The sequence below is a fragment of the Suillus plorans genome (genome assembly GCF_016647745.1).
Source record: "Suillus plorans strain S12 chromosome Unknown HD556scaffold_76, whole genome shotgun sequence".
Classification (NCBI taxonomy): domain Eukaryota; kingdom Fungi; phylum Basidiomycota; class Agaricomycetes; order Boletales; family Suillaceae; genus Suillus; species Suillus plorans.
This window is the reverse complement of record NW_024537460.1, coordinates 126409-141448: the sequence shown is the minus strand read 5'-3', so window position 1 is coordinate 141448 and position 15040 is coordinate 126409. Positions and strand designations below refer to the sequence as shown.

The window sequence follows — 15040 nt, the reverse complement described above, 5'->3', positions numbered from 1 at the left end:
AATGGTCCGGTTCTGGTTCAGTGAGGGTTCGAACCGAGAACCGGACCATCCAAACTAATAAAAATTTCGTCAAGAAAAATTATATTGAAACACGCCCAACAACAGATGCATCATGTAATACTAAATGCTACTAGACCAGTTCACCATCCTCATCATCTGTGTTGTCACAGAGTGCTGCAATCAACAAATCCAAATACTGCTCGGCGTCACTAGCGGCAGGGGGCAATAGTATAGTACTCATCAAAACGTACAACTTGTTCGAGATCTTGGCCCTTGTATGTAACACCTTCATTCAAAGATCTTGTTGGGCTCAACATACATACACTAGGCTAATGCTACACGACCTCCGGTCCAACGACGTCCACCTGCTTGCCAGGTACCCCATGGTTTTTTCAATGGAGTCTCACCAGCTTACGTGTGTCATCGCTATCACTTCAATTTCATTTTCTTGACCTCTTTGTTCTCAGTCCTCTGCACAAGGCCGTTCCCACTCCTCAGAACCGCAAAGATAAAACTACATACTGACTTGCCATCGGTTCAAACAGGTTCGAACCTGTTCAGAACCGGTTCTGCAATTCTGCAAGTCCCTGAACCGTGGACCGGACCAACGGTTCGGTCCTCCCTATTGCCCGAACCTTGAACCGGACTTCGGTCAGGTTCGAAACGGTTCAGGTTCGAACCGCGGTTCAGAACCGGACCTGGCCATCACTACCTGTTATATTTGGGGTGCCGTGCATTGTGTTTGATTATATAGTGTGATCAGTTTCTTGTCGGCCTGATCTTGCAGTTCCAATCGCTCCCCACTAATGAGTTTTTATACTGCTGACGAGCCTGCAGATGGCCTCTCTGCACAAGCTGACATAAATTGGTGAGTGAATTAAAAGAATTTCTCAGCGGGGCATTCTCAATATCTTAATCCATAATCAAGGTCGCCTCACCAACAGACTTGGACAAATCCCCAGTCTCCAATTACTGTCAGGGCTACATCTAATTCCAGCTGTTATACAGCACCACTCACTCCTACGCGCTGTAGAGACTCATGCCCCTCATGGTGTGATATGGCACTTTTCACTAGGGAGTTCATTGCACGAACTTGCAGCACCATTCTGTGTGCTATCTGCAGCTATCCCTATATGAGGCGCAGCTTTCCCGCACAACGCACGCCATGCGCGCACCATTCCCGCGCCTTACGATGTATACGCGCGCGCGCTTTCCCGTGCTTGATCGCCCTATAGCGCCAGCCTTCCGGAAGCATCCATCCACTGTCCACCAAGCTCTCTAGTGCGTGTATTTCCATTTCCCTTATTTACATATCATCCCACCTTTATTTATATCATGGACCCTTACTTACATATAGCTTTACATACCTTACTCGGTAGCGCTTCGGCTCCGCGTGACAGCGCTTAGGCGCCGTATATAAGCGCCAGCATTACATACTATTAGGAACTTTCGAACTTTGCACTTTAGCTCCCACTTACCACCCATCTACTACCTAGCAGAATATAGTTGCAATCTATTCCTTGGCACCTCGCACTCGCATCTCTTGTCTTGCATCATATCACCACTTAAGCAAACTCACACTTACTCTCACTTGTTTCCGCTCACGCGCGCGCGTGCTTCCCGCGGCTCGCGCGTACCTTCGCTTTCCCACGCCTCGCGCTTCGCATCAGCCGACCAGTAGCGCCTTCGGCGCGCACTACTAGATCCTTGCTGCACTCGCTTCCCCTTTAGGGTCGAACGCACTTGTCGTCTCAAGTATAGCAGACTAGGCAACGCGCGACCTCACAACATTTACAGATACAGTCAGGAGCATTTGTTTGTTCCTCTCTGTATTGTTGTTTCTACAGTGCTCTGTTGTCCCTGGACAATCTGTTCTGCAATACACCATTGAGCGCCAGCAACTAGAGAGACCACCATCTGGTCAACATTCAGAACCAAATTTGCAGTTTCCAATCAATGCTCCCATGGTTACACGTGGTGAATCATACACCCAGCGCCTGTATGCCAGCTCGTTTAGCGAGCAGTTCAAAGTCCAGACCCAGCAGCAGCCCTCCTCTTCTGGACTTGGAGAATGTCCAGGTAACCAAGTTCCGGCTGGCCCACAGGCTCCTTATGATGCCAGAGCATCTCTTCTGCTGAATACGGGTCATAACGACGATCCTCAAACTGCTTCAGCCCTTGATTTCTACTATGGTACTGTTTCAAAACTTGATCTTGAGTCACCGGTACCTGACCCAGGCACCAATTCCCCAGGAGCTCCACACCCCCAGTCAGCCATAGGTTCCACTCCAAGTATGGCCCATTCCTCAGTTCACATTCAGGCAGCCCACGGCCTGCAATCATCCACTAGGCGTAGCCCAGTTACAGTGGATATTTCCGACGGGCCTCCGCCATCACCAGCTGCTGATCCCCGATGGTCAAGTCAGGTGGGGTTGCACAGTAGGAGCCTATCCAGTACAATACATGTGATGCCAGGCAGGTCGACATCATCAGACCTCCCTCTGCGGCCTGAGAGCGTAAAAAATATTATGGCTTCACCTGTTCCACCAGAGACATCCCCAAGGGTGTTTAGCCCATACTCGGAGGATTATCCAACAGGTCCAGCTTACGTGGCTGTGACTACTTCTACCATTGAGTCCATGACTCCACCTAGTGATCCCTTGCCTGCACCTACACAGATTGAGAGCCTTGATGTCGGTGGTTCCGAAGAAGTACCGTTATATTCCCTCATTGACGAGGAACCTCCTCCCCCAGACTTCGACGAGTCGCAATCCATGCGCGGCATGACCAAGGCGAGCATGTATTATGCTGAATCGCCCATAGTGCTAGCACCTCCTGATGTGCCCTCACCACACGGGTCCGATGCTGTATCTGGGGCCATACCTTCATCAAGTGCAAATACTCCTTCATTCATTGGGGCTCCTCACACACTTTCTCCAGCACCACTTTTGGGATCTCCGCGAATGTCGCTGGCTATGCCAGACGTAATGTCATACCCTATGGGAATAGTACTGGAGGATGTTAAGGAGAACTTGTATGGTTACTTTGTAAAGGACTTGATGCCTGACAAGTCATTATCGCACCCATCCATGGAGGCTTCATCGTCATCTCGCACACAATTCCGACAGGTAGTTTCAGACAGGCAACCTAGGTATAACACCATTCCTCAGGACATACCACATCCTCCTATTTCTCTAGCAGTCTCTCTATGCAATGACGCCTCTGCGGAGGCATTTTCTACAGCACCATTGCCTGCTCTTCCACTGAGGCGTCCTGTAGCTGCTTCACCAGCACCCATCACAACAGCACCATTACCTACTCTTCCACTGAGACATCCTGGAACTTCTACACCAGCATCCATCACAGCAGCACCATTGCGTGCTCTTTCACCGAGGCATCCTGTACCTTCTACAGCAGCACCCATCACAGCAGCACCATTGCCTGCTCCTCCACCAAGGCATCCTGCTCTTCCGTCGAGGCATCCTGTAGCGTCTACACCAGTGCCTGTCGTAACTTTCACACCTTCACCCACGATGCCTGCGCGTCCCCATACATTAAACCCAAGGTCATCACATATGAATCCGGGCAACTTTAGACCAGCAACTTCCTCGCCTCTTCGACCCAGTAGCAGCCACCAACCAACACGCCTACCTCTTACTCCTGGAGTCAGGAGAGGGTTTACATTCCCTCCTTCATCAGCGGGTACTGTAGCTTCTACACCAGCACCCGTCACAGCTTTCACAGCTTCACCTGCGATGCTTGCACATCCTCATACATTAAACCCAAGGCATCCGGTCAACTTTGGAGCAACTTCCTTGCCTTCTCAACCTGGTAGCAGCCACCAACCAATGCACCTACCTCTTCCTCCCAGAGTCAGGGCAGGACCCACATTCCCTCCTTCCTCAGCGGGTACTGTAGCTTCTACATCAGCGCCCGTCACAGCTTTCACAGCTTCACCCGCAATGCCTGCACGTCCTCATACATTAAACCCAAGGCATCCGGTCAACTTTAGACCAGCAACTTCCTTGCCTCTTCGACCCAGTAGCAGCCACCAGCCAATGCACCTACCTCTTCCTCCTAGAGTCAGGGCGGTGTAGAAACAACAATACTGAGTGGGGCTATACGAAGATGCTCCAAACTGTATCTATAATGTTGTGAGGTCGCGCGTTGCCTAGTCTGCTATTCTTGAGAAGACAAGTGCGTTCGACCCTAAAGGGGAAGCGAGTGCAGCAAGGTTCTAGAAGTAGGCGCTGAAGGCGCTACTGGTCGGCCAATGCGAAGCGCGAGAAAGCGCGCAGGTACGCGCGAGGCGCGGGAAAGCGAAGGTACACGGGAAAGCGAAGGTACGCGCGAGGCGCGGGAAGCGCGCGCGCGTGAGCGGAGACAAGTGAGAGTAAGTGTGAGTTTGCTTAAGTGGTGATTAGATGAATAACAAGAGATACGAGCGCGAGGTGTCAAAGAATAGATTGCAACTATATTCTCTAGGTGGTAAGTGGGTAAGTGGGAGGTAAAGTAAGTATCCTCGTGGTCCGTGATGCTGGCGCTTATATGGCGCCTAAGCGCTGTCATGCGGAGCCGACTCGCTACCGAGTAAGGTATGTAAAGATATATGTAAGTAAGGGTCCATGGTAAAAATAGAGGTGGAACGATATGTAAATAAGAGAAATGGGAATATACGCACTAGAGAGCTTGGTGGACAGTGGATGGATGCTTTTGGATGGCTGGCGCTATAGGGCGCTCAAGCGCAGGAAAGCGCGCTGTAGAGACTCGTGCCTCGCATTGTGTGATATGGCACTTTCCACTAGGGAGTACACAGCACGACTTGCAGCATCACTCTGTGTGCTATCCACAGCTATTCCCTTACGAGGCGCAGCTTTCCCACGCAATGCGCAGCATGCGCGCACGACTTCCCGCGCTTTACGATGTATACGCGCGCGCGCTTTCCCGCGCTTGAGCGCCCTATAGCGCCAGCCATCCAGAAGCATCCATCCACTGTCCACCAAGCTCTCTAGTGCGTATATTCCCATTTCTCTTATTTACATATCGTTCCACCTCTATTTTTACCATGGACCCTTACTTACATATATCTTTACATACCTACTCGGTAGCGCTTCGGCTCCGCATGACAGCGCTTAGGCGCCATATAAGCGCCAGCAGTACATATTATTAGACACTTTACTTTCCAACAAGAACTTTACCTCCCACTTACCACCCACATACTACCTAGGAGAACATAGTAGAAATCTATTCTTTGACACCTCGCGCTCGTATCTCTTGTCTAGTATCTAATCACCCCTTAAGCAAACTCACTCTTACTCTCTCTCATTACCGCTCACGCGCGCGCGCTTCCCGCGCCTCGCGCGTACCTTTGCTTTCCCGCGCCTTGTGCGCACCTGCGCACTTTCTCGCGCTTCGCATCAGCCGACCAGTAGCGCCTTCGGCGCGCACTACTAGATCCTTGCTGCACTCGCTTCCCCTTTAGGGTCGAACGCACTTGTCGTCTCAAGTATAGCAGACTAGGCAACGCGCGACCTCACAACATTTACAGATACAGTCTGGAGCATCATTTGTTCCTCACAGTATTGTTGTTTCTACAGCGCGCGTGTATACATCGCAAAGCGCGGGAATGGTGCGCGCATGGCGCGCGTTGTGCGGGAAAGCTGCGCCTCATATAGGAATAGCTGCAGGTAGCATACAGAGTGATTGCTGCAAGTCGTGCTGTGTACTCCCTAGTGGATACTGCCATATCATGCCATGAGAGGCATGAGTCTCTACAGCGGGCCCACATCCCCTCCTTCATCAGCGGGTATCTCACCCTTTATAACTGCTTCTGCTGGAATGACCTTGCAGACTTCACCCCTTCCTTCCCGTCCCTTCTCCCAGCATTCTCAGGTCCCATCTGCATCATCCATACTGTCAACCGATGGCTGTTACGCAGAGTTCATACCCCAGCTATCTCTGCATCTATCACCAACATGGCAAGGACAGGTTCCTTACCAGTCAACGCCTGAAAGTTTCCAATCACAGGCCTCACGGCCGCCCCATCCACAGCATGCAAGAGCACTAACTACGGCTGCTAAACCAGTTCATTCTAGCAGGGGACTTGGTAAAAATATTGCAGCAGGTGTTCTTGGTCTGCTTGGCGGGGTTGTGCTCACCGAGACTGCCGGCGATGACAATATTGTTGATGATATCACTGAAATTATGGATGACATGTCGATTGGAAACTCTGCAGATGATCAGTCCGACCCCGATATGGGCACTAACAATAATCAAGGGAGCGGATTTGACTCTACAGATGTTCAAGGAGACCAGACATCTCCTGGGGATGCCTCCAACGTAACAGACTATCAAGGAGATCAGACGTTTACCAAGGACTTCTTTGACACTACGACAAACATCCAAGTAGACCAGACATTTTCTGGAGTCTCTTTTGACGTGCAATACTATCAAGGAGACCAGACAGTTACCGAGGACTTCTTTGATCCTACGGTGAACATTCAAGTAGACCAGACGTTTGATGGGGTCTCATTTGACGCACCATACTACCAAGGAGACCTGATAGTTACCGAGGACATCTTTGATCCTACGGCGAACATTCAAGTAGACCAGACATTTGATGAGGTCTCATTTGACGCACAATACTACCAAGGAGACCAGACATTTGCTGAGGACTTTTTTGATTCTATGGCGAACATTCAAGTAGACCAGAAGTTTGATGGGGTCTCCTTTGACGCGCCATACTATCAAGGAGACCAGCTGTTCACAGGCGACCCCTCCGGCCAAACATGGGTTGTGTCTGATCAGACCATAGGGAACGGAGTAGACCCCAATCAATCTCAAGGACTCCACCACACATCCCCACAAAGCTCTCATACATCCCACACCCAGAACCCACATATGAATCATGGTGCTCACCCCTCCTTTGTGACTGCCACTCATACTACACACTTGCAGGGACCGCCAATACCAGCCCATAATGCTGTGAACCACGGTCACGGCACCGCCCCTCACCATGCTCATTCGCCCCAATCCCAGGTGGGATCCTCCGTCCATCCCGCACAATATCATGCTCAGGGAAACTCGCAACAGAATCATACTGGTCAACAGAATCACACTAGTCAACATAAGCACACTGGTCATCATCATAGTCATCATAGTCATGGTCTAAACAAGACCATGGAATTAGTCAAGGACACGTTGACTACTGGTAGTGCTCTCGCAGTGCTTGTAGGGAATGGGAATGGATGATCCTCGTAATTGCAAGCCCTCTGGTTATCAATTGCATGCTATTCACATGCGTTAAAGTTGATTATGCATTAAGTTGGTCTAAATACATATCACGTATACTACACAGTAGTGCTTTTCAATCTTGTTATCATTAGGCAGCTTTTTACTCACTTTCGCATTAGAAAGTTTTTCTCTTGGTGGGCTGTCAGACATCAGTCGCTCCCTTGAGTCAGTAGTAGCATACTAAAATTTAGCATCGGCTTCAGGTCGTTGGAGTGGGGCACCCCCTAGTAGGGGGTGATAGACAAGACACCTGCGGTACTTGCAGAAAGAACCACCGCACTAATGATTGCAATGCCTACCGCACCCTCTACTGTGTTAGCTGCAACTCGGACAACCACGCCAGCTGGAACCGGAACTGTCCCGAATTCGAGTCCAGGTGCGCAGGGATAGACGCCAAACATCCAGAAAATTCCATGCCGTTCTTCCCAACCGACGACCCCTGGACCCAGGTACTGTTACCCTCACAGCCAGCTCCACCTCAGAAAGCTACATTGACCCTCACACCACCACCCACTAATCCACATCGCCCACCACCCCTTCGCCAGACAAACCTTCCTTTCGAGTCACATCGCCCCATTAGAGGACATTCTACATGAGGAGCACCACATCATGTAGGCCAAAGGGGCTTCAGAGCCCCCACACCCACAGGACCCAACTCAATCCCGATTGTCGCCAACACCAACAAGGTTTGGGACCATGGACGACGCACTCCTGTAGCTCAACGTTCCCCAACCCCCTCCATAACGGACTCCCCTCTCACATCCTCCTCTGTCTATGTGACCCCACCCAATGTCTGAACAACACATCGAAACATCGACTCGACTACGCGTATGGCAACAGAACTTAAATATGTCACTTGTGGCGCAACACTCACTCCTTAATAGTCCTATCGCCCGAGAATGGGACATCATCGCCCTCCAGGAACCTCACATCAACTCAATGAAGAATACCATATCGCCCACATACTTCCACGCTGTATACCCTACCACCAGATTCTCAGCACCTAATCTTAAGTCACGAGCGGTCACCCTCATCTCCAAATCTCTAGAAACTAACTCATGGCAGCAATTCGCATTTCCCTCACCGGACGTTGTTGTAATCCAATTTCAGGGCCCATTCAGCCGATGCACAATATTTAATATCTATAACGATTGTCTACTAATGAACACCCAGGAGGCACTTGCCTCCTTCCTAGAACGAGAGATAGTGAACTTATGCCCTTCCGCTGATGACCACATGATCTGGCTTGGCGATTTCAACAGGCACCACCCTCTTTGGGACGAGGACCGCAACACCCAATTATTCACTAACCATTATCTTAACGCAGCTCAACCTCTCTTAGACCTCCTGGCGGACTATGGTATGATATTAGCCCTGCCGAAAGGCATGCCAATGCTACAGTCATCAAGCTCGAAAAACTGGACATGCCCCGACAATGTCTTCTGCACGGATCACACTAGTGACTCCTTCCTGAGCTGCTCAACCAATCCAGCATTACGCGGGCCTGCTACTGACCATCTCCCCATACTTAGTATCTTGGAATTCGACGTCCCGAGAGCCACAGTGGAGGAGAAGCACAACTTTAGGGAAACGGATTGGGAGATGTTCAATGAACGTCTAGCCTTAGAACTGGATATGCTTTCTCCTGCTCAGCCACTCGTCACTGACGAGGAATTTCAGAATGCAGCACGGGCCCTAACCACTGCGATTCAACATACGATAGCGCAAACCGTCCCTAAATCGAAGCCTAACCCCCACTCCAAACGATGGTGGACAAGAGACCTTACCATTCTGCGATGCGAAGTAGCAAAACTATGTCACCGCTCATATAGACTACGCAATAATGCTAACCACCCCAGCCACGAGGAATATCACATCAAACATAATCAGTACTCGGAAGCCATCAAGCAGACTAAGAAAGAACATTGGATCAGTTGGCTCGAAGAGATCAAAGGTAACAATATTTGGATTGCTAACAATTACCTCACAGCAGCAGCGGGCGATGGCGGCCCATCTAGAATCCCAACGTTACGATGGCCTGATGGCTCCTTTGCAGACACTAACAAGGAGAAAAGTGCGGCCCTAGCGGGCACGTTCTTTCCGCCCCCACCAGCTGTCTCATCCGTCCCAGCAGAGGTCATCTACCCCAAACCAGTTCACACGCCGGCACCTATCAACGGAACTCAACTATCGAGAAGTATCGCCAAACTCAGTCCTTACAAGGCACCTGGACCCGACGGCATATGCAACATTGTTTTCATTCGCTGCGCGGCCCTGCTCAACCAGTACTTACTTCATCTATTTACAGCTGTATTCACGCTTCAGACATATCACCCCCCATGGAAAGACTTTACAACTGTCGTCCTATGCAAACCTGGAAAGCCGGACTATACCATCACGAAGGCCTACAGACCTATTGTGCTCCTCAACACGATGTGCAAGCTACTTACGGCCGTGGTTGCGGACCAAATGACATACCTCCTCGAGCACCACAATCTACTCCCCGATACCCACTTCGGCGGCCATCCTGGCAGATCCACCACGGACTCATTGCATCTACTCGAGGCAACCGTCAAAGATGCCTGGAGGCAAGGTAAAGTTGTTTCAGCGTTATTCCTGGATACAGAAGGTGCATTCCCGAATGCCGTAACTGACCGCCTCCTGCATAACATGAGGAAGAGACGTCTCCCAGAGTCTCTGGTAGGATTCACTGAACGTTTGTTAACAGATCGTCGCACTCAGCTCAAGTTCGACGGACACTTATCCGAATGGATTCCAATTCGCAACAGAATAGGCCAGGGGGACCCGCTTTCCATGATTCTATATGTCATCTACAACTCGGACCTCGTAGACATCGCCATCGGAAACGGCAAGAAGGAGAGAACACTAGCATTTGTTGACAATACTGCATTTATTGCCATAGGGAAATCTTTTCATGAGACACACGACATCCTCAAGCACATGTTGGAAAGGCCAGAGGGCGGCTATGAATGGGCGAGAACCCACAACTCTAAGTTTGAAACCTCAAAATTTGCGTTAATGGACTTCTCGATGAATTCTGCCAAAGAACGCCCTCTCTCACAACCAGGAACACCACGATCACCCCAACAGCGACGCACCGCTTCTTAGGAGTCATACTGGATCAAACACTACGATGGGGAGCCCATATCGCATACGCTCTAGCGAAGGGTACCGCATATGTCTTCCAGCTGCACCACCTTTCTTCTACCTCTCTGGGAATGCCACTCTCACTAATGTGCCAATTATACCTAGCTGTAGCCCTACCTAAGATGTTATACGCAGTAGATCTCTGGTTCTGTCCCTTATTCATAGGGGACGGAGACACCCCTCAACAAGGTTCAATAGGTGTGGTCAGGTGTCTGACAAGGGTCCAACGCGTCGTGGCTCTAAGCATCACCGGGGCAATGCACACCATGGCAACGGACACCCTGGAAGTACATGCGAAGTTGATCCCTCTTTAGCACCGGCTCCAAAACTTATGCTACCAAGCAGCTATCCGCCTAGCGGGGCACCCCACGACTCACCCATTGTTTCTACCGGTGAGACGAGCTGCTAACAGACTTGTCAGGCGTCACAGATCTTCTCTCCACCACCTATACCACGCCACTAAGCTCGACTTGGGCTCCATCGAGACCATCACGCATAATAGATGTCCCCCACATCAGGAAAATACCATTTGACTACAGGTGGCTATATAGTCGCTGTAGTACCTGTAGTCCCATTTGTCAAGTCCCTTCTACATGTGGCTATATAGCCACACGGCTCGCTATGAGAGTCACTGGTAGCTCGTCATAGCAAGCTACAGGAGGCTACAGGCTACTAACACTAGTAGGACCTGATAGTTACGAGGCCAAAAGAAATGTCACCAGTGCTCACATCAGATGATTTCACATGTTATAATGTACAATTGGTAGGAATTGAACCCAACACCTTGAACAATTATAAGTGCATCATTTTTACAACTAGGCTACAAGACTACTTGTATATTCTTACAATAATAGAAATATATACCAATGCAATATGACAATATTGCGAAAATTCCATCAAGTCAATTATCACACGGTTCAACGAGTCCAAAATGGTGGCACATTAGAGCACCTTCCTTTCGATTGCAACAAGTCCTCGCTCGACACACCAACTCCACCGCAAGGTGGCAAGTGATTTTTATTTTAACGAGTTCAAATATTGACGGCGAGATGTTTGGTGTGTCTGTCATAAGTAGTTTGTAGACAGGTTAATATCACACGAGCGCTGTAGCTGCCTGGAGTGACCTGTAGCAAATATTTCTCCAGCTGACTCCTGTAGTAGCGGTGACTTTGGCTATATAGTTGTATGTAGCTTGAAGGGTGCCTACATAGCACTACTGTGGCTACAGTAGCTTGAAGGGTGCCTATATAGCGCTACAGTGGCTACAGTAGCTTGAAGGGTGCCTATATAGTGCTACTGTGCCTATATAGCTCTATGTAGCTGTCACCAGGGCTACGGCATTTTGAGTTTTTTACTGATGCAAGCTCTCGAACTCCATATCAAACCTCTATCGCCAACACCAGAGAACTGGCCATTCAAGAACATAATGATAATGATGATGGGATTAAGATCTACAGTGATGGTTCGGGCATAGACGGCCAAGTGGGAGCAGCAGCGGTGCTCATTCGTAACGACCGACTACAACCAAAGACTTTGCGCTACCACCTGGGTTCTACAGATGACCACACCGTATACGAAGCCGAGGCAGTTGGACTAACGTTAGCAGCGCAATTACTCTCTATGGAAGATGATATCACCTACCCTGTCTCCATCTTCGTGGATAACCAGGCCACGATCAAATCCGGTGAAGTTCTCTCGACTAAATCAGGCCATTATTTGATAGACCACTTTCGGAGCATGATAACGAAACTGAAGAAAGCCAGCCATGACCGCCACTTTGAAGTCATGGTTAGATGGATATCGGGACATGACGGAGTTGAGGGGAATGAATTAGCAGACAGGGAGGCCAAACAAGCGGCCAAATCATGAATGGAATCCAGCCCCAGAAGGCACCTCCTGCCTTATCTTCATAAAGGGGTGCTCCCAAGCAGTATATCCGCACTGAAACAAGCACAAAAGCACGAGTCGTCTGAGCGTTGGACCAGGTTTTGGCGAAAGTCACCTCGATACAATCATACTGACAATTTAGACCCGGACATTCTCAAAGGATCATTCATCTCCCTAGCCCAACATCTCCCGAAACAACATATCAGCATGCTTATCTGGCTTCGCACCAAACACATCTCTCTCAACCAGCATCTTCACCACATCGGCAAAAGTCCCTCTCCCAATTGTCTGCACTGTGAAAACACGGCGGAAACAGTATTGCACTTTCTACTTGTGTGCCCTCAGTATGCAAGAGTGCGACATATTCTCACCACTGCTCACTGTCGTCGCGCTTCCTCCATGTCGTTCCTGTTGTCCAACCCCAAAGCAAGTGCCTCACTCATTCATTATGTTAACAGCACGGGCCGCCTACAGACAATATTCGGTGATGTCTCCTAGTGATGCCGGAGTCCGGTTCGGAACTTCGGTTCGAACGCGAACCCTTCCGAACTGGACTGTCCGTTCGGTCCGAGGTTCAGCCTACGGTAAGAACCGAACCTATTATTAGGTTCAGCGTTCGGCTGATGCCTCGGATTTGTGAACCCGTCTGGACCCGTTCGAACGCGTTCGAACGGTTCTTTCCTTCTGTCTATGATCCGCTTGAGGTCCTCAGCTTATTGCTATCCATCTATCCTAATATTTTTTCTGATCACCTGGCAACAAACTCATATGGCCATTGGCAGTTCTGGGAGCATTGATCTCCAGAACGGCTCTTACTTCACGACCAAAAGACTGAATGCATTTCTGTTAGTGACGTCTGACTTCCTCTGTGATCTATTCAACGTTTTGGTAAGCCCTATGTTAATCATTATTAGGATTATAATTTAATCTATGTTCAGAACATATCTTTGGGATGCTCGTTCAGGTACTTGCTTTTGCTTCAACATCAATCAACTGTTGCAGTCATTGCATGGCAACAATATGTTCAAGGTGCGTCGCATTTTTCTAATCTCTAACCACAAATTTTGGTATAAATGAGCTACTACAGGTACAATATTCACCCTTCTGGCTGCAAGAATGTCTTGCGCACTTGGATCCAATGGCCAACTCAAAGACGCTAGCGCCATCGATTGGTACAATGATCCCGACGATGACACCCCCATGCTTGCTCCACCTCCGCCTCCTGCATCCAATGGCAAGCTGACTGCCTTCGTGTCTCGCTCAGGCCGAGCCGTTAAACCGACAGAAAAAATCCGCAATGCTGGCAACACAGCTCCAGCCAAAGCTGCCAAACGAGTGCCTCCAGTGCCTCCCCAAGGACAGCCCGCACCCAAGCGAGTGCAACGTGGGTCCCACGATGACGATGACGGCTTCAGGTATGTGCGAGTGTCCAGTCGAGTCTCAAATGTTGTATTAACCTACTGTATAACCAGGAACCTGCCAATGCTCAACAATCGTTTTCGGCGACTCGTGAACCTACCGTATGGCGCGCGATTCCAGTCCTCGAGTATCTCCAACAAACTTGGCAAAACATGGCTGGTTCGTCAAAGTTTGACGACTTTTCATCCGCGATCAACTCTGGCCTCGACAATATTCGCAAATGGTACCACAAAATCGACGAAACTGATGTTTATTTCGTTTGCCTTGGTATGTATTTTATTTATTATGATGCCCTATCTAATGTACAATGTAGCGCTCGATCCTAACTATAAGGTGGCATACGCGAAGGGTAAATGGGAGCCTCGCGACTTTGACGAGGGCATGAGAAGCTTGCGGAAGGTTTTCGACAAATATTATCATTGCAATGTCTCGCCCGCCACTGCAGAGCCAGCTGCTGTGGCTCCTTCCTTGCTTGCTCGCCAGGGGTCATACGGCCATAGCTGGATGCGCGATGCTGTCAAAACTCGTGTCGCAAATGACACCGCAAATCGAAGACCTCACCAGGAGCTCGACGAGTACCTTGCTGCCCCATTAGAAGATGTTGAGAATATAGTGGCGTGGTGGGGCGTGAGTTTTTTCGCATCGTGTTTCCTTGCAAGTTGACTTAAAATGCCTTTAGCACCATTCCATTCAATATCCCACCATCTCTCGCATTGCAAAGGATTACCTCGCTATTCAAGGCTCTGCCGTCGCATCCGAACGAGCGTTTTCGAGTGGCGGCATCACTGGGACCACGCGCCGTAATCGGTTGTTGCCAACAACATTTGAGGCCCTACAGCTGTTGAAAAGTGGGTACCGTCAAGGCCATATTTCCGCAACGGTTCAAGCTGAGTTTGCTGCTGCTCACGAACACTCTGCCATGGACGAAATTTAGCTACTCATTTACTGTTCATGTATTTCTTGCAATTTTTGTCAATTTATATGTAGCGTTCGAGCGTTCGAACGCGTTCTGAACTCAAACCGAACGCTTGTGAACGCGTTCATCAGCGTCCGGTCCAGTGTTCGTCCTCCTTGCCTGAACGTGACCGATGGTTCAGTTCGGCGTTCGCATTTAGAGGCCTAAGAACCGAACCGAACCGGACTTCGGCACCACTAATGTCTCCCCTAAGACTAAATGACGACAGACGATGACTACCTCTTTAGCGTACCACAGAAAGAACCCAAGCAGACCCCTCACGGTTAAGGGAACCTCTAGGTGCAGGACACCAGACCT

The 15040-nt window shown here is 49.7% G+C and overlaps 5 protein-coding genes across 5 annotated transcripts; all 5 read left to right on the top strand.

Moving 5' to 3' along the window:
• Window positions 1–1964: 1964 nt before the first annotated feature.
• Window positions 1965–4097, top strand: HD556DRAFT_1448527 (uncharacterized protein; the record flags this gene model as incomplete). The annotated part of the gene is made up of 1 exon (XM_041307443.1): window positions 1965–4097. One exon carries the CDS (start codon window positions 1965–1967, stop codon window positions 4095–4097), a length of 2133 nt encoding a protein of 710 aa, XP_041155003.1.
• Window positions 4098–5754: 1657 nt separating this feature from the next.
• HD556DRAFT_1448526 (uncharacterized protein) lies at window positions 5755–7251 on the top strand (the record flags this gene model as incomplete). Its single annotated transcript, XM_041307442.1, has 1 exon — window positions 5755–7251. One exon carries the CDS (start codon window positions 5755–5757, stop codon window positions 7249–7251), a length of 1497 nt encoding a protein of 498 aa, XP_041155002.1.
• A 287-nt stretch (window positions 7252–7538) lies between these two features.
• On the top strand, window positions 7539–7718 carry HD556DRAFT_1200031 (uncharacterized protein; the record flags this gene model as incomplete). Its single annotated transcript, XM_041296367.1, has 1 exon — window positions 7539–7718. A coding segment is annotated over one exon (180 nt), but the record flags the coding sequence as incomplete, so codon positions are not given.
• Window positions 7719–8142: 424 nt separating this feature from the next.
• HD556DRAFT_1246524 (uncharacterized protein) lies at window positions 8143–8439 on the top strand (the record flags this gene model as incomplete). Its single annotated transcript, XM_041298617.1, has 1 exon — window positions 8143–8439. A coding segment is annotated over one exon (297 nt), but the record flags the coding sequence as incomplete, so codon positions are not given.
• A 5025-nt stretch (window positions 8440–13464) lies between these two features.
• On the top strand, window positions 13465–13861 carry HD556DRAFT_1312569 (uncharacterized protein; the record flags this gene model as incomplete). The annotated part of the gene is made up of 2 exons (XM_041300672.1): window positions 13465–13732; window positions 13821–13861. The coding sequence occupies 2 exons, from the start codon at window positions 13465–13467 to the stop codon at window positions 13859–13861; spliced, it is 309 nt and encodes a 102-aa protein (XP_041154999.1).
• Between the last annotated feature and the right edge of the window lie 1179 nt (window positions 13862–15040).